Source organism: Lissotriton helveticus, chromosome 9 (assembly GCF_964261635.1).
Source record: "Lissotriton helveticus chromosome 9, aLisHel1.1, whole genome shotgun sequence".
In the NCBI taxonomy this organism is placed as follows: Eukaryota; Metazoa; Chordata; class Amphibia; order Caudata; family Salamandridae; genus Lissotriton; species Lissotriton helveticus.
In genome coordinates this window covers 1,227,465,549-1,227,485,173 of record NC_136070.1, presented here as the reverse complement: position 1 = coordinate 1,227,485,173, position 19,625 = coordinate 1,227,465,549, and the positions used below count along the sequence as shown (strand labels likewise).

Sequence of the window (19,625 nt, the reverse complement as noted above, 5' to 3'; positions counted from 1 at the left end):
CGGTCCATACCATGGTCCCCTGGCACAGCCACCACCCCCCCTCCCCCACTCCCATGGGGCGAATCACGGGGTACCCCCCTAGGGCCAGGGACAATTGGGGTAGCTTATGCCCTCAGCTCTTCACCAATGGCCGTGTCACCCATGCCCCGGGTTATTCAAAGCCAACAACATCATGAATCCGCCTGCCCTTAGATCTGTGATGCCCCACATTGGCAACCCATTTTGTGGTCAAAACATGACTCCTCAAACACCTCCCCAACTAGACGTAGAAGCTAAAAGGATGGGAGGGTGAGTAAACGGAGTGTCCCTCGCAGTCGGGCCAACGTGCACCGGGAATCCTCAGGGGCACGCAGGAAGCAAGGTGCTCATCAGGCTGATCTCCAGCCTTTTAAATTGCCCTGCCGCCCAGGCAGCCCCGCTGCCCACCCCCAGGCAACCAATCATTGCCACCCGCGGGAAACCTACCCACAAAAATCGAAACCTGCGGCCACTGTTGGGCCGCCACTATCGAGTCCATACCGGCCCGCACCTGTCTCCGAAGCCTGTGAGGGGGGTTGCGGCCCATTTGTCCAAGACAGAGAGACCCTTACCCTGACACATAATTCTGCACATTCTGAAAAGAATATGAAGGGCTTGATTCACAAAAGTAATCTGAGATAAATTCCTAACTTTAGGACTTTCGGTATTCACAGAAGGCATTTAGGAGTACTAAAGTTAGGATTTTGTCTCAGTTAATCTTACATTTGTCTCAATTTAATACAAATTTAAGATTAACTGAGACGAAATCCTAACTTTAGTACTCCTAAATGCCTTCTGTGAATACCGAAAGTCCTAAAGTTAGGATTTTGTCTCAGATTACTTTTGTGAATCGGGCCCGAAGTATTTGTGAGTAGGATTACAAAAGAAAATATGTATTTCATCATTGGACACCACCAGAGACATCAAGGAGAATACAAAGTGTGCCTGAGCATGTCAGAAGAAGAGAAGCCGAGTAGAACAAAACAAACAGGGTGGTGACCAGTTACAGTATGGTGAGAACTGAAAATCCTCCAATTTCTAGAGTAAACAAAAAATACAGAGCACAATGCACGAGCTGCAAGTCACAGGGGTATTAATGTCGAGGAAATGCGTCCAGGGTTTTTGACTTGCATCCAGAAATTGAAGGATTTTCAGTTCCATTCAAACTCTAAATGAAGTCTTTATTTCGTGATGGCCTGGAAACTGTGAGGACCTCTACTGGATAGAATGTGCATTGGCATGCACTCCCTGTCTGTACTTTGGCAACCAATAAGGCATAGTGTGGCTTATTGGGGTTGAAAAGGTAGGTGAACTTCATGTCATATGGATAAATTGCACCCTCTCTCCTAACCCCCGTCTTGCATCTTTTTCTAGCATCTACTTTTAGTCCATACAGCGTGATACTCTATTTACTCTCTCTTGTTTCTACCACATTTGATCTCTTGCTTTTCTAATGAGAATTTCTCTAAGGGCAATACATCACCTACGGCTACGATACGGGAAACAGCCTTTACAACAAAGTTTTTATCATGTTGTGCCTTTACCACACATTTTTTACCATGCATGTTTTTAGAACGCATATGCTTTTACAACGTATGCCTTTACCCCGCATTTAAGGTAAGTTCAGAGGTGTGGGGGGTCTCCCCCTACGAATACATTATTTATATATATATATATATATATATATATATATATATATATATATATATATATATATATATATATATATATATATATATATATAAGCATATATATATATAAACAATGCGTGGTAAAGGCATATGTTGAAAAAGCATATGCATTCCAAAATATGCGGGGCATAAAATGTGTGGTAAAGGCATTCAAATTATTGCCCTGCGTTGTTCCGTCATACAACCACTGATACAACTCAGCGTCAAAATGTATGCACTGTAGACATTTTAGATACATCAACAAACACATTTCAAATACCAACCTCCAGCCGCAGCCAGGCCACGTGCATGCGAAGGGCTTCTCCCCCGTGTGTCTCCTCAGGTGGGCTTTGAGGTGGCTGCTCTTGGTGTACATCTTGGTACATCCGGGGAAAGTACATTTGTGCATTTTGATAAGCTCTGCCGCGGCGTTCCGCTGAAATTTTTGACCCACAAGGATTCCAGCTTGGCCCTGGAGCCCACCTCCCGGCCCCACTGGCTTGGCAGCGATGGGAACGGGCGCAATGCGCACAAACTTGGGTGAGAAGTTCGAGTTGGAAGACTGGACTACCTGAGGCACCAGGGCGAAGGTTTGCCCTTGAATGTTGACAAGAAGTTGTGCAATTTTTATGTTGTCCGCAGCCGACGCTTGTGAGGCAGGGCTCATGCTGGGCTCTTGTTTGATCTGTACAGGTTGAATCTGAAGAATAACTGGTATACCGCCCTCCCCAGGAGAGGCGTCTCCTGAGGAACTACCATCTTCAGTTGCGGAACCTGATTCCTCTCGTTTGCATTCCTTTAAAGAAAGGTCTGGTTCAGAACTGTCTTTAGGTCCCGCCACGGACACATTGGTGAAAGTTCTCAATTCCTTGGCCTCGTGTTTACTTTCCCTTTTAAGATCCATCTCCATGTTCTCCTCCAAAAATTCCTCAATTTCTTCAAGGGTTGGTTGAAATACCCTGACGTCCTCCATATCCACAGCAAACTCTGGGATATTAAAGTTCTCCTCTTTGACTGCGGGGCTCAGCCTCCGCGCGTCCCACCAAGTCTCAGACGTATTCCCCAGCGAGGCCTGAGACAGCAAGTAGTCCAGGATGTTGTCCTGACTCTCTGTGCTGGACGTGCTCCCATAGCTCGAGCTGAGCGCCTGCGAGTCAGGGCTGGAGCACGAGTAGAAGCTCGAGGAGTCGCTGTCGTCCTCCGACATGGGCGAGGGCAGCATCTGGTAGGTCCGCCCACCGGTCAGCCCGTCCCCAAAGTAACCAACGGGGGACGCTGAGGATGAAAAGGACTCATCAAATTGAAGTAAGTGGTCTACCATCCCTAGAGAAGGTCCTATGGCGGTTCCTCCACCATAGACCAACAAGACCACCGGCCCCGGTGAAGGAAGTCCTAAAGAGAAGAAACAGAAAGTGAAAGTTAGTTTGACGTCTAGCCACATCCAATGATCTGACACATAGTATCCAGCTCCCCATGCAGTCATGCTCTGGAGACACTATCAGTTTTGAATGGAGCCTCTGACACAGAATCTACTCATTACATAGCGTAACCATTGCGTAACCGGCACGATTTACGACGGCCTCCGCTTTCAAAGCATTACAACAAGTTTACAACATCCTTCTTGCCAAGAGCATTTCACAACAATGACCTTGTTCGGCTGGCATAGTCATGCCCATCCGGGGATAGAGTGAAAGTGTTACAGAGGGAGGTAGTAAGACTGGGTGGGGTGGGTCACCCAACATCAACTACCTTGGTGGGGCGGAGGGGGGTCCACAATCATGTCTACAGAGGCCAAATATATACCGACCTCCAAGGGGGAACAATCACCTCTACAGACACCCAACATAAACCTGCCTCTGCAAGGCTGGGGGTGTCCACATCGCCTATACAAACGCCCACATATAAACCTACCTCTGCGAGCATGACCATAATCACCTCTACAGACACTCAACAAAAACCTACCTCTGCAGGGCTGTCCATATTCACATCTATAGATGCTCAACATAAACCTAACTCTGCATGGCTGGTGGTGTCCACAATCGCCTCTATAGACGCCCAACATAAGCCTAGCTCTGCCTCTGCAGGGCTAGGAGTTTCCACAATCACTCTACAACTCTGAAGAGGTTCAGGTCTGGTGCCAGGGATAAAAACAACAGTTGATGGACAGAATGCAGAACAATGTCATAATTTCACCCCAGTGCAGAGATCTGGGCCTAAATCCATTGTGTTTTTTGCTCACCATGCCATTCCAGTTTGGACCCAGCCATATGCAAATCAGTCTTGACCCTGCACCCAATGGGAACAGTGCCAGGGATGTAACACAAGCCCCTGCAACGCAACGGATTTCCAACTCTTCTGGGACCACCATTTAGCCCAAGGTCTATGAATTTCTGTTAGGTGGAGGAGTCTTAGGGGTCCCTCTTCACAATCTGTAGTGGGGGCCATCATTTTGCCTTATGCTTCTGACAGGCGCACAAAATAAATATTGGGTTTTTGTAGGTGGTGTAGGTGCTATGACTGCCGGGATTCAAAATTGTGAAGAGAAGAGAACACAAATCTACTGGGTAGATATAGGCTAAGGGTGGGCGGCCAGCTACGCTCCGTGCACGGAGTGCCGTCTCCTACGCATTTTGCGTAGCGGACGTAGCCAGGCGGCACTACGCGCGCTCCGCAGACGGTGCGTAGCCGGCCGCCACCCGCCTCCCTCCCGCCCTCCCTAAATACATAAATAAAAGTATAAAAAGCTTTTAAAAACACTTACCTTGTCTGCCGCGTCCCCGGGGCTCCCTCTCGCCGTCCCGCGATTCGCGCCGCCATTTCGGATCCTAATGCGCATGCACGGGCGGCCGCGCATGCGCATTTCTCATGAGGACGGCGCATGCGCGGCCGCCCGCGCATGCGCATTAGGATCCGAATCGGTGGCGGCGCGAATCGCGGGACGGCGAGAGGGAGCCCCGGGGACGCGGCAGACAAGGTAAGTGTTTTTAAAAGCTTTTTATACTTTTATTTATGTATTTAGGGAGGGCGGGAGGGAGGCGGGCAGCGCGGAGTGGGGCTACGCGGAGTGCGCGGGTGGGCGTAGTTGTGCGCCCACTTCGCGTAGCTCCGCGGAGCCCCACTCCGCACACTACGCCCCAGGCCTGGGTGGAATTTCCATTACGCCAGAGTAATTGGAGTAATTTCGGTAATTCAAAGTTACTCTTTGATACAGAATTACCAATAATAAGCGATTACGCCCCCTACGGTAATCAAGAGTAACTTGGGGGAACGTATCCTACCGCACGAGCACATTTAATGAGCACAAGCAGCTGCTCACACCCGCTATTCACATTCTGTTGAATTTGGTACAATTTCTTAGTGCAAAATGCCTCCTCAAGCCTATTTTGGACTCGAGGGTGCATTTTGCACTGAGAAAATTGCGCTAAATTCCAAGAGTACATTGGGAGAAATTTTACCTCAAGGGCACATTTAGAGAGAATCTGCTTGTTTTCTATTAAAGTTCTGTTGCACTTAGGTTCATTTATTAGAGTGAAATGCATCCCTGTGTCCATTTTAAACGCGAGAGGGCATTTTTGCACTAAGAAAATAGCTTTAAATGCAGAATTACTCTTCTCATGCAATTCTCAGGAATCTTGCAGAATGTTGGGGTAATTGCGCATGATTACGTTGGGCCTGATTCACAGAACTAACTCAAGACAAAATCCTAAACTTACTACTTTTGGTATTCACAGAAGTTAGGATTTTGTCTTAAATGTGTCTTAAATCAGACTTAACTTCTGTGAATACCAAAAGTAGTAAGTTTAGGATTTTGTCTTAAGTTAGTTCTGTGAATCGGTCCGTTACAATGAATTACCCCAGTTACACCCACCCCTTAGTTAGATCACTGACATTGATTTTTTGACATGTGGAGCCTGGTTGTGTTATAAGGGCATCATGTAAAAGATATATACAGCTATTGCTATGTCGCAGATTAGCTGGGTGGTAGTTAAAGGAGCAAGCGTAAACAAGCAACTTCTAAAATGACGGGTGGGAGACCGCAGCTTGTGTGTCACCTGTAATAAAAAAGCTATTTTGGTATTAGCTACTTTGTGTTGTGTCAAATGTAGCTCAGATGGTATTTTGTGACTAGATATTTTGTGTCAGCTGCCACACAGCAGCTAGTTTGTGATTGGTATTTTGTGTCAGTTTTAGAAGGTTCGGTATGCTGTGATTTGCTATCATGCATGACCTGTAACTGACCACTGTGATTAGCTGTTTTCTATTGGCTGTGCCAAAGTACCCTTTTGGGTATTCGATATTTTGTGTCAGCTTTAACCCAAATGCTAGTTTGTGATTCGCTATTTTGTGAGTCAACCAACGTACGCAATGCCCTGCCTGAAAACATGCTTTCAGGCATTTATTAATTATATAAAACTGTCATCAAGCTACGAATGGGCATCGAAGCGCTACACAGATAATGACATTAAGAGTTCAGCGATTGCACTAATCACAGCACAATGTACACTTTCAAAATACCAAATATGACAGCTCTATCAGCGCGCCCCTGCTTGAACGTGTGGCCCTCTCTTCCTCCGCAGGCCCTCGCGCGATGATTGTGCTAAGTGGCTCACTCCTGGCGTTTGTTGTGTACATAAAGCCGGGGTGAGCCTGGCAACTGGCTGGTGACGCGGCGCCCCTCCATCTGCCCACCTTGTGGAATGCCCACCCGCGAGAATTCTGCTGCCACCAATGGAATCTTTCTGCCACACGTGACCTGCTCGGTCGGCAGCCAGCTCCGGTGACCAGCACGTGTCTCGATTTCACTTCACAAGCCAAGACTTCACCGTTTAAAAGTTCTCTTGTGCATATAGCGCTTAATAACCCGGGGAGCCTTTTTCTAAGCACGCCTTCCAATTGTGACGTAAAAGAGCTGTATTTTACTAAAACACCAAGGGGGTTTATATGGTGAGTTCTCCTTCGGATTTCGCACTTCCTCCGGAACATTATTACCTCTCAACCAGGCCCTAAATCCCTAAGTAACCATATTAGCTCAAACATAAATCTTGGGGCAGATTTAAAAGCCCCTTGCGCCACTTTTGCGTCATTTATAACATAGGAAAAGTGACGCAAAAGTGGCGCAAGGGTGCTTGCAAATCTGCCCCCTAATGTTTACGTCTGATCGCAACATGTCGCCCTGAAGCTCGTGGAATGGCAATTTACAAGTAACATTCAATAAAGTAAGAAAGGATCGTGCAGAAAATATGCTTCGCCCAGGATCACACAATTTGATCGAGTGGATTAGAAATCTGGTGTTCTGATTCTACAACTAGATCACATCTCTTCCGTTGCCATTTTCATTGATGGGAAATGCCGGGGGCAAATGGGGGCCTTGGTGACAGCCTCCTGAGAGGCCCGAGGGGCTGGGTCAGAGTCGTTTGCATGTCATTCCGCCTGACTCACCTCCACAGGCATGTCGCCTTGACATGTTACTGACTCCACCCCAGCCCCTCTAGCCTTTCGTAGATGCCCGCTGATACGTCACTCCCTTACAGTCAGTGCTGCTCAGGTTCTTTTGCAGGCCAAGGTGAGAGTGCGGATAAAGGACGCAGTGGAAAGGACTTTCCAGGGAGGTGCAGGCCGGCCCTGTGACAAGGCTCTCAGTCACCCGATCTGTGTGAGCTGCAACAAGAGAGGGCATGTGACTGGCAGCGTAGGAAACATTGTGCCCGGCGCGCGCCTCCCTCGTGCCCCCGCGTGCTGTGGGAAGAATGGTAACATGCTTTGGAAGGAAGCCAGATCCAGTGATCAGGAGGCATGCGTTATAATTCCATCTTCTCCACCTTCTAAAGTGTGTGATCTTGCGCAATTCACTGTATCTCCTTGTGACCCAGCTGGCTGAACAGTAATGATGTTTACCATGTGAGACAGACAAACTGGACATTCAACCCCACTACGGTACTCTGGCCTAGAGGCGGGCGAGCCACTGAAAGCTCGAGCCTGAAGCTTGGCTCTGTCTCAGCTGGACGTCCTGTTGGAACCAAAAAGCCCATAACGACCCGAGCTTTCATATAGCTTCTGACTGCCCCCTACAACTCTATGCAGGATGTGGAGTTATGGCCAGACCAGCAGACTTTGGAGTTGGGGAACAAGGTTCGATCTCGGCGTCCCTCAACATCCTGTGATTCTGGGCAAATCACGTAACCTCCCCATGCCTATAAACAATGAATGTGAGCTTGTGTAATGCAACTGGTGCTCATGTAAGGCCTCTAAGTCTACAGCACACATGTACTACTGCTGTCCTCCTCCAAGGAACAATGTCACAATCGGTGATGATAAGGCCTAAAAAGAGACAGCCAAACACATGGTCATTCTAGGATCCTTACTGTTACCCATTGTAGTGATGCCGCGTTGTCTTATCTAGCAAATGAAGCCGCAGTTGGTCTTACTTCGGCCATACAGTACAGAGAAAGATCACTTCTCTTTGCCCAGTCTTGCATCTCTAATAACCACCCACAACAAGCATTCCTGAATGTTTCTTTCTTTGATGGTGTCTGCTTGGATTTTGATGCATTGTGGTCAAAATGGCCCCTTTGACCCAATCAGAGATTAACACATATAGGGACATTCTGGAATCCTAATTGATGGAGACAATTGGAGCAAGATTTGTACAGAAAAAGGTGGTGATTTCACTTTTTGGAACTGCAGCCTGGGTGATCACTATCACAGGATCTGAGGATTTGGCTGATGTAATCTTCCCACCTGAGGTGATCTGTCACTCACTTTCATAATAACCAGTGACTATGGCAATGATTTTCATTTACGTTGGTCGTATGCAAATTTGTCTTGTCGATATCTTGAACATCTAGCTTGGACCGTCCTCCCATGAACCAACATTTGACATCTGTACCTAGAGTGACCAGATGGCTTCCTGTCACTGGGACATCATGCTTCTAGTCCTGGGCTCTCCTTTTCAAGCCATTGTTGCTTGGTGTGGTGGCCAGCTGAGAAAATCTCTTGAATGAATGGCCAGGGTTGGGAACTAGGCGCTTCGTTGACCGGCAGCCATCCGCTCACCTTGACTTCTGCGTTGCTTTTGTTTTATCACGCGGCACAATGCATCATTCAGTCTTCAGCCAACGCGCCCACCTGTGTCCTGTGATCCTCAGTTCCTATGATGATGAGACAGTGAAGCTTAAACAATCTGACTCACCATGCACACTTTGTTTGGGTTTTCTGAAGAAAGAGGAACCTAGGAGAAGGACCATGTTTGCTCAATACACTTCCTTGTGAGAGCCACGCGGCTCTGACCAGGAAGTTCAGCTAGAGGTTGGCGACGCCCTCTTCCTACTCTCGTGGCGGGTTATCTGGTAATAGTCGATGACCATCTGATTTCCTCCTGCAGGGGCGGCTCAAGGCTCATGGCGGCCCTGGGCAGGGAGCGTACGTAGGGGTCCCCGGAAGAGGGGGTCCGGGCGGGGTGGAGCGTGGAGGCCAATGAATAGGGGGGGGGGTCAGGGTATTTGGAAGTGGAACAGAGCCGGGGGCCGCCAAATCCCTGCCAGGGGCCGCCACGCAAATATGTATCCATCCTCAGAGGATTATTATATTAAGGATATATATTGGCGTGGTGGCCCCTGGGGTTTGGTGGCCCTGTGCAGGTGCACAGCTTGCACATGCCTAAGGCCGCCCCTGCCTCCTGATCTTCTCTTGAAACGAGTAGGTCACTTACATTGACTGCCCGTGGCACTGAGGCCAACAATGTGGAATTGATTACAATACCTTCTCTTTAAACAGCTTAAAGACACCGTTTTTGCACATCTCGGCGCTGTAAACAGCTGGGGTTACCAGATAACGCCATGACACCAGGGCCACTATCCTATAGCACAGGACTTAACTTTTTCGAAAAATCATTGTTTTCAGGTGTGTAAGTCGACTTGGCACAGTTGAAATGAACAGAGATTAAAATACCCAAAAGGCATTAGTTGTTAGCAGAAAACCCAGGACTACAAAATGGTGTCCACGTTAACATGGAGTTACCTGGTAACCTTATAAGGACAGGTGACACAATCACCCAAAGTTTCTGCACTCATCATGCTCAAATATATTGACCTGCAATATGGGTCTATCCTCTCTTTCTGCTGGATAAAAGCTATAGTTACTCATCAATCCTCGTTTTATCAACTGTAGGAGGATGAAAGGCCAAGGCAACTCTCCCAGATTCGAACTTGTGACCAAGAGGTTGCGCCCAGACCTCTTCTGCAGATGCGTCGACAGTATGAGCTGTCTGACCAGCTGTTGGGCTTGGGCAACTCTCTAAGAAGCCTTTTTACAACAACAGCTGAAAATAGGCACATGCCATTCCAGTTGCAGCCAGCTGCACCCACAGAGCTGCAAAGTGAACCCCATGTCATAAGTGACTCATTCAGCCAGTCTTCATTTTTTTGACCAACAGCATTTTGGAGTTTTTTTCCCTTTTACATACTCGTATGGGAAAAAAAGCATGCAAAACAGCAGAACAGAATATTGTTGAAAAAAACAGGAATGTTTGAAAGTGTCAAGCTGCTCACACATGGCACGTTACTATTTGGTAGCAATATTTTAGGAGTGAGGTCTTTCTGAGTTGCAGCCTTGCCTTTGCCTTAAAGCACACGAGAAAAAGAACAAGCATTTGCAATTCAATAGGTCTAGAATTAGTTAAATGCTGAGCTATTGGCTTTGCAAATGGAAAAGAACTGTGGCGTCCAACCTCCTTTGTTTTTTATTTATTGTCTTTTGTGGCAACTGGGGCACGCCCCACTTTAGACGTTTAAAGGTAAAGCGTGGCGTGCCACCATTGATACAAAAGTCAATATATAGAAAAAAACATTGTGCAGCCGCTGTATTTTTTCTATTTATTTACTATTCTAGCAATCGCAGGACGCTGTGCTTTAGCTTAATATGTTGAAAAGTATAGTGCAGCGTGCCACGAGTGCTATAAAAGTGACTAAATGGAAAAGAAATGTGGCATCCGCCCGCCTTTGTTTTTTTATTTATTGACTTTTGTAGCAATGGCAGAACACCCCGCTTTAGCTTTAGATGTTTAAAGCTAAAGCGCGGCGTGCCACCATTGCTACAAAAGTCGATAAATAGAAAAAAAACATTGTGCGGCCGCTGTATTTTTTCTATTTATTTACTATTCTAGCAATCGCAGGACGCTGTGCTTTAGCTTAATATGTTGAAAAGTATAGTGCAGCGTGCCACGATTGCTATAAAAGTGACTAAATGGAAAAGAAATGTGGCATCCGCCCGCCTTTGTTTTTTTATTTATTGACTTTTGTAGCAGTGGCAGAACACCCCGCTTTAGCTTTAGATGTTTAAAGCTAAAACGCGGCGTGCCACCATTGCCACAAAAGTCAATAAATAGACAAGAAATGGATCGGCGTCTGATGAGCAAAAATTAAATACATGCGGACAAGACAAATATAATTATAGTTACAGGAGTGGGTGAATTCCGGCTCTACAAAAAAAATGCAGGTGGGAGGAGGAAGTGCGCGGAGCAGGGGGGGGGGAGTGCACGGAGCAGGTGCCTTCGGTCTGATGAGCAAAAGACATGCAAATGCCATATGTGTTAGCTCCAAAAGGATAAGGCAACCAAAAAAAGAGTGCAACAAGGTATGGTAAATAACCTGAAAGAGTAACAGCACATGTAATAGGGCCAGTCCTCATGGGAGGATGAAAAAATCTAAAAGGAGGGACAACTAATTGTATTCACCAATGAAAACCCAACATTTCTAAAGGACAGCAACAGGAACCAGTGAAAAAGATGAGTGTTTTTTCAACCCGTATCCTAGATATAGCATGTCTCGAAGAGACAGCACAAGCGCTGCCTAGGTGAAACCTAAAAACACCTCAGCAGCTTGGTTAACTGTGTGCACATGCTTGGGTTGATGTGCATGCCTTTGCCATGTACACTAACGGTGTACATCAGTGCGCCAGCGTCTATCTGCCAGCACCAGCCAGAAAGCTTGCTTGCACTTGTGCAAGCTTTTCAGGGCGCCAAGGGGTGTACCCACTTGGCTCAGGTTGATAGAGTGGGACGTTCTATAAATGATTCTCTGGAGATTGCCCAGTGCCTAAGCTCTCCGTTAAACAAGCCAGGACGAGTTAGCCAAGTGTGTGCTGATGTGCAGATGAGTCTTTGACATTTAGCCAAAGTTTTTGCACAGTCGATGCCTGATGCTGACTTTGTGAAATCAATGCGTCAGGTCACAATGATAAAGTCCAGGCCAGTCCATGGCTATGGACTGGCCATCCAACCAGTTGTGTTGATTCCACCTACAGCACTTAGCATGGACCCTGGAGTTTCCTTCCTTCCTTATAAGCATGAGCCCACAAGCCACATCAAACAAGCATCTCTTGCTGATGGACTCCTCCATGAGATGGGCCTGCTGACAGCTGGGCACTTTGCCTCATCATCTGAAACATCTTCGGCCAGTCCTGGTGTTTTAGCCTGCAGCACTTTGCATGTTGGCACTTGTACTTTCTCTCTTAGTTCCTGGTACACAAAGTGCCAAGTCTGACTGAGGGTGTTAAACATGAGGAAGAGCAACTTGGTATCTCTGACAGTACATTCCAGAAGACTTAATACAGTCAGATGCCCCTGCACTAACTTTACCCAGTGTTGTGGAAAACTTCTGTAAATGGCTGCAATCAAGCCCTTGCTTTAGAAGTCCTAGGGAACACTTTGTAATGTCATCTTACCTCATCTCAAGTGAAAAGCATTTGCACATAGCCATCTGTTGTTGTCTGCAACCGCGCATGTGCTACATGCGCTCTAACTTGCAGGAGATAGTGTATACTTTGGGCTTGCAGCCCGCTCATTGGTTTACATTTGTTAGCGCCACTGTCACTCTTATTTGCTGCCCTCCAATTGGCCAGTGCATGTTTGCTTCACTTCCTCTTCTTTAAGCTGGAGCATGGACCAAGCCCTGATTGCTTCAGGTTGATTACTGTCTTTCCACAGATAGTGCAGTGTTTGAGGTACTACTTTTATTTGTTCTTCCTCCCTGTCGTCTTATTGACCTCTTGACAGCTGGAGCTATGTTTTTCTATGCCATGCAAACTTCAAAGAAGCTCTTTTCTCCATTCAAATGGGTGTTTATTGTGACAACAGATGTTATCAGCTTTTATTGTGACAACAGATGTAATCTCCTTCCAAATGAAACATGGGCACAATTGCTTTCCTGGTGTGATAGAAAACTTTGCTAAATGTCATATTGTTTTTTCACACATGCAGAGATTATTTGATTTTCTCAGAGTCACAGTGGTGTTCTGCCGAGGCCTATCAAGCACTGGCAACATCGATAGATCTTGCCTTTGAGACTATTGGCTCAGCCATTTACTTTTTTCATTCAATACATCATAGGCATTTCAGATGCTGGCAATGATGTGTAGCCATGCTATAAAACAATCTGTCTGCTGTGTAGCATTGCTAAAAACAGAAATCTAAAAAAAGACTTTGATGTATCCAATGTGCTAATGCACTTTTCTTAAAAAGTGCATTAGGCCTGGCTGCCTTAAAGTGCTTTATTGAATTCGTTTTTAGCCACAGTGCAAAGCATCTGTGCTGTACAGCATGGCTACAAAACATTGGGAAAGCCAATTGCTCTCACAGGTGGGACATACTGGCTTTGCCAATGCTTGTTATGTCACTGTAATTCTTTCCTGGTTTGGCCACCTTTTTCATATGAGGCTGTGGTGTACATTAAATAGCTCTGCAGTTATTTGGTTGTCTTTGGTTAGTAGAGATTTGTTAAATGTCTAAGTTACCATCAGGTCATGTTGGCTAATGGCAAAGTAAAATGTGTTTGATTCAGAAGATCTTTGTGTTTTGTTTTGTGAAAAAGTAGGTGTTCTGAATGAGTATACCTTGCTCTCATTGAGGTCCTTGTTTTCATTGTGGTCCTTGTTTTCATTGAGGTCATGGGCTGTTTATCTACGGACCGGCCAGTGCACTTTTATTTTGTAGTAACTGAATCAATTTTTGCAATTCCTTATTTTGCTAAGTGGCACCTACATACCAAAAGGCCGTTTGCGATTCGCAAACGCCTACCTACATATGCCCCCAAGTAGTATGACACTCAAAACCAATGACTCAATTATTTTTAACTACAGGTTGAATACAACTAGAATTTCCAGCCAACAGGGTAGTACATTGATGTTTCGACCCATAAAATTATTTGCTATTGGGTCTTCTTCAGGACAAGAAGAGGAAACTACTGTTCAGGATGTGGAACAAATCACACTTTAGACCGCAATGTTGCAGGACTCACACACAACCATTTGAACCTGTTCCCAGATCAAATGATCATAGTACTTTGTATATTTTTCTTTTGTTTCTGGCCACTGCAGTGAATCACAGACATCAAAAGCCAGCAGGACGTGCTCATTCTGGCTTTGGGCAGACGCTTGTATTCTTTTTAATAGTGCTAATTCTCCTCAGCTACTTCCCTCTAATTATAGCTGTAATAAAGACACAGAAGCAAACATTATGCAATATCTTTCTAGTCCAAACAGCAAGAGTGCCTTTAGGCAATGTGCTGGGTTAAATTGTCCTGCGCCAGATATTAAGCACACATCCATTCCTGTTTTTCCCTATTTTTATAAATTCCTTAAAATATCCATAGAGTGAGCTACAGCTGCACCAGTGGAGCATTTTTCTCCCATCTCATTGTATTTGTTTAGGTACCATTACGTGTCCAGTGGAGCTATTGCAATGCAATCGCAAGGGAACTATTTTATATCTTCAAAGAACTCTGAATAATGGCACATTGCCTTATGCATGTAATAGCTGCAGTCTATGCAGTAAGTAACCGGCTTTGTATTGCTGTTTATAGCAGCAAACTACTTTACTGTGTAAGTCAGGACTACTGCAAGCCTGTTCTGTTGGTTGAGTCAAATGTCCCGAGCTGATTTCATGTCAACAGTTAGTTTAAGAGAAAGCTGTTGTGTAACTAAAAGAACAGTGGCGCGTGATATGCCCAGGATCACACTATTTGATCAAGCGGAGATTAGAACTCGTGACTTCAGCGTCAATAACTAAACTACGAGAGCACTGTCCGTCCCTCTCTCTCCCGAACCTGACACATGTGCGTGTTTCCACTTCGTCGAAAGACAGGGCAGGAAGCGAGAGCAGGACCTTCCTGCCCTCTCACTGCCCCTGAAAGCCCAGCCTGCCCATCCAGGGGTGAAGGTCAGTGCCAGCAGGCAGGGAGAAGCGGGACTCTGCCCCTAGTGGCCGGCCGAGGGTACTGCATGTTGTTGAGTGCTCCGGTGCAGGAGCTTCCCTCTCCTCGGCCCCAGAGGCGGAATGGGCGGGATGGCCGACAGTAACCCCGGCTGCAGAGCTCCCAGCGTTGTGATCATAACAGAGCGGGAGAGTGAAAGGGGGAGGAAAAGGGGAGTCGAGAGAGGGCTCGAGCGGAGAGAACAGGGGGTGCAAGTGAACAGAGAGAGCTAGAGCATCAGGGGAAACATATACAGAGATATACATGGGAGTGACAGCAGAGAGGGATTATGGAGAGCGGATGGGTGGGAGAGAAAGGGAGGAGAGAGAGGGGAAGAGAGAGTGAGAGGTAAATAAAGAGAGAGCGAGGGAGAAATGAATGGAGAGGTTGGGGTATCTGAGAGAGAGAGAGCGGGAGAAAAACTAGACTGAAGGAAATTCGAAGGAGGTAGGAGAGGGTTAGAGGAAGAGGGGAGAAAGAAACACCAGAGGGAAATAAAAAGAGAGAGGTTGGAAAAGGCTGAAAGGGAAAGGGGGGTGGAAAAGGGAGAAAGAAAGCGCTGAGAAGTCCCCAGCGAAAAGACACATAGCCCCACAGTCTGAGGGGGGATTTTAAAGGTGGGAGAAGGGAAGAGAGAGGGTGTGAGAGGAAGATAAGGGTGAAAGAGAAGGAATGAAAGAGGAGGGGTAAGGGAGGGAAGACAACCACAAGAGTGTAGAGAAGAGAGCGAGAGAAAGTAAAGTGAGCAAACGGCAATAGACGCTCCAACCCAACCCCACATGTGTAGGAAAAGTACGTATTCCCAAACGTTTTTTTGTTGCAAAACGTGTATTTCCGTTTTAGGTAAAATCTGTCTTTCAGTCATGATAGCGTCCAACAGCTGCCAGCGAACAGGTGAGGGATGCCAGAAGGAGTTTCTGACGTCACAGGCTCCCTGGAGAAGGTTCACGATAGGAAAGTAGCCCTTCTGGCAGGGTGGGGGGGGGGGGGCAGGGTATCCAGCACACCCACCGCGGGACCTCAGTCCAGCACCCTCTTTACAATATAATATATATGTGTGTATAGCTATATATGTGTATATACGCACACATTTCAGAGTAACATGCATACATACATATGTGTACATATATATGTGTGTGTGTGTGGGTATGTATATATACCTTACTTTGAAATGGGTTTGGTGCGGTCAGCTTTACAGTGATATATATATATTATATATATATGTATATATATATATATATATATATATATATATATATATATATATATATATATATATATATATATATATATATATATATATATATATATATATATATATACATATATATCCTCTACAAAGTTCTTGCCTTGTCGAAGTAAAGCGACCAATCACAATCACAGTAAGACACACATTCATTCACCCTGAAGCAGGGACTGCTCAGGTCTGTGTGGCCCGGGAGAGGGGACACTGCGTCCCAGCCACCGCCGTGCGCCTCTGGCAGCCAGGCCTGGAACGACCACAACACGCACACTGCGCACACAGCCCCTGCACCAGAAAATACCCGACAGAGCACTGTCAGGAGGCTGGGCACGCACCGACCGGGGTCCTCCCTGCTGTCCCAGCAGCGGTGTGGCTTCAATGCATCGAAGGCAGCGGGCATCAAACCGCCCCGGGGGCAGAACGCACGCACCGCGCAGCAGCACAGAAACATGTCACCAGGTACATGACGGACAGCACATGTTCTAAAAGGCTCCATCGCAGCTCCGAGCTGCGCCTAACGTCCACACCTCCCCCCCCCCTTACCCGCCCCGCCATGGATCAGCTCTGTAACATATGGCCACCTGCGTTCGTAAACATGCGTAATCACCCCCACGCTGGCATGCATGGGGACCGTGGCTACAACTTCCACTCACTGCAAAATAAGGAGCGTAAACTTCCGAAGTACCATCAGGCAGGCAGCGAAATCATCCAGAAATACATGAAATGCATCTTAAAATTCCATCAGTAATTGCAAAAGAGCCCCATACTCATAGACAGAGCTCTGCCCAACATGACATGCTGGCGAGTAAACACAAAATATGCAATTAGAATAATTATGTATATTAATCGACGAGAGGCCAGCAGCCCAATCCCACTGCTGCCATTTTACCAACCTCCTCCCCCCGCCTCAAGCACCCCCCCGCCAGCCCACCAGGATCTTGTAAACAGCACGCTGCCATATGCCCACAGGCTGCGCCTGCAAAACATGTTTCCTTTTGCAGGAAAACATCAAAAGCAGGTCCGGTTTCACTTCCTACCTGATTTCTCAGCAACAAAAAGATTCCAAAAATGTTATTTAAAAAATAAAAAGCAATCCCAGTTGGCGGTGTCCCCGCAGCGCGTCTGCGCTGCACCAGGTGCCCTTGAACTTGACGGCGCTGCGCGTCCTGCGGCTGCCACTGCTACTATGTGCCCGTCACATGACCCACCCGTGGGTTATAAAAGTAAAAGCAGGCGGGGGCTCGAGGAGGGCTCGACCAAGCCGCGCCTCCTGATTGGACAGGCCTTCAAGGGGGGCCTGGCTTGCTACTTTGTCGTCAATGGAAGGAGCTGCCAGGCCTCCCTCCTCCGGCCCCTCCTTTCTCCTGATGTGGGAGCAAAACAAGCGGCAGGAATTCCTGGCTCCGTGGCATGCATGCAATATGCGATGTATAGCGCGGGCCGCCATTGTTGTTATGGCCTCGTGGCGCATGCGGGGAAAACTAGAGGTATCCAAGCAGGTCGGAGATTTGATAAGGCTGGTAGGGATGGGTCCGAGAGAGTTACTTTAATTAATTTGCATTCCTAAAACAACAGGATGGGGTGCAGGCTGCACTACCTTGCACGGGCACAGGGGGGCGTTTGACAAGCTGATGTTTTTGGAAGGCCGATAGAGCTGGGACGGAGTAAGTCACACATTAGGCGTATGGATGAATATATATCTATGCTGGTTATTCACTGCCTTTAGTGGGGGCATACGAAAACCGAGAAACACCCCAAAAAAGCTGATCATGGCAATTGCATGTATACATACATCACTTAATGCCTCTGAAGCACTTTTTGGTTAGTAGCACGCTACTACTAGTTAGAGACTGTGAATGATCAGTCATACTGCAGGCTAGCTGGGGCTTTAGGGCTATACACACGATCATATACAGGCTATACTGGAAAAAAGTGGAACTGTGGTGAGTGTATGGCAGGGCTGGGACGGAGTCAGTCTCGCGTGAGATAATCCAGGGCGTGTCTTCGACGGAGGAGTAGCAGAGGTTGTAGTAAGCTGCTGGCAGGCCCAGACGGTGCCACGGCGCCCCTCCTGCCCCACAGGAAAGGCACTGTAATGTTGCTCCTTTGCCCCCACAACATGCACTGAGACTCTGTAGATGTGTGACTTCTTTATTTGCATCAGTCACCAAGAAATCTGAGCATTAGGGCGCCGAGCGTCTGCACACAATCGCTCCGGTCGCCAACTGCCGTTCTCGCTCTTCGCGCCTTCCACCAACTCCTCGCCTGCGCATGCGCAAGCCTCGCGCTCTCGTCTATAGCGTGACGCGTCATCGCGTTCACGCTCATAGACTAGAGCGCACACTACATATCTCCCCTTTTCAACAATAAACAAAATAACCTTTTTCCAACTCTCACTGTGAGTCCATTGCCCCCAATAGTCTCTGGAGGGTGCTCATGCCTGGCATGCCCATGGCTAGTGTCCACTCATTTCAAAGTCTCTATATCGAGAGGGCACAGTGACTGCCCTGCCACTGCGGGTGTGTCTTACCGGCATGTTCTCTTCCACTTCTCTTTCTCCTCCTGATCTCGCTCCGTCTCTCTGATCTCCACTCTGTGTTACACCGGCCGGTGCACCATCTCTGGCTGCAAACCCTGTGCTGGGGTTTTCCGTCTCACTGTCCTCTCCTGTTCCCCCGGGCCGGACTTCATCGCTTTCCTCTGGTCGAAGCCTGGTTTCACGGGAGTCCACTTGTGTCTCTATCTCCTCCAGCTTGGGCCACACAATTATCTTGTTTACTCTGGCCATGCGGTCTTGGGACCACACCCTGCCGTCGCTGAGGAGGGCTGCCCTGCCTCGCACCTCCTTGACTTGTAAAGGCTGGCTATACTTGCTTTCACCTTTCTTTTGTAGGGTAGGGAGTTTGACCCTGACCCACTCTCCTTCTTCCAGCTCTGTCCCTTTCACATTGCGACGTTTGTCATAGTTTGCGGCATATATCTTCTGGGCCTTTTCCAAGTTGTGCTGAACCACCGCGGGGGACCACTTGCTAGTGATGGTCTTCTCCCTCCACACTACATTGTCCCAGGTGAACGGATGCCGTCCTCTCAGCACTTGGAATGGACTGTACCCCACAGCCGTGGGGGTGATCCTGTAGGCCCACAGCATACTCATCACTTCGGTCTCCCAGTCCTTTCCCTGCGTGATGGCCGCCTGTATGGAGCCCATTAGCACGCGGTTGAACCGCTCCACTTGACCATTGCATGCTGGATGATATACTGCTGTGTGTTTAGACTCAATCCCATTCCTCCTCATAAACCTAATCCATTTGACCGAGACAAACTGCGGGCCATTGTCACTGAGGATATTTTTGGGAATACCTTCTCTTAAGAACACCGCCGTCAGGAATTTCAGAATCGTGTCCGTATCCATGGATTCTTGAATGTCCACTTCAGGCCATTTGGAATACT

The 19,625-nt window shown here is 47.4% G+C and overlaps 1 protein-coding gene across 1 annotated transcript in view; it reads right to left on the bottom strand.

Annotated features, from left to right (window-relative positions):
- KLF15 (KLF transcription factor 15) overlaps positions 1 to 17,369 on the bottom strand; it is a 37,519-nt gene extending 20,150 nt beyond the window's left edge. The window contains exons 1-2 of the mRNA XM_078661721.1: positions 17,213 to 17,369; positions 1,973 to 3,080 (exon numbers count right to left, since the gene is read on the bottom strand). Of these exons, the coding sequence (XP_078517847.1) occupies positions 1,973 to 3,009 (1,037 nt within the window). The 5' untranslated portion in view covers positions 3,010 to 3,080; positions 17,213 to 17,369. The remainder of the gene's footprint in view (positions 1 to 1,972; positions 3,081 to 17,212) is intronic.
- Between the last annotated feature and the right edge of the window lie 2,256 nt (positions 17,370 to 19,625).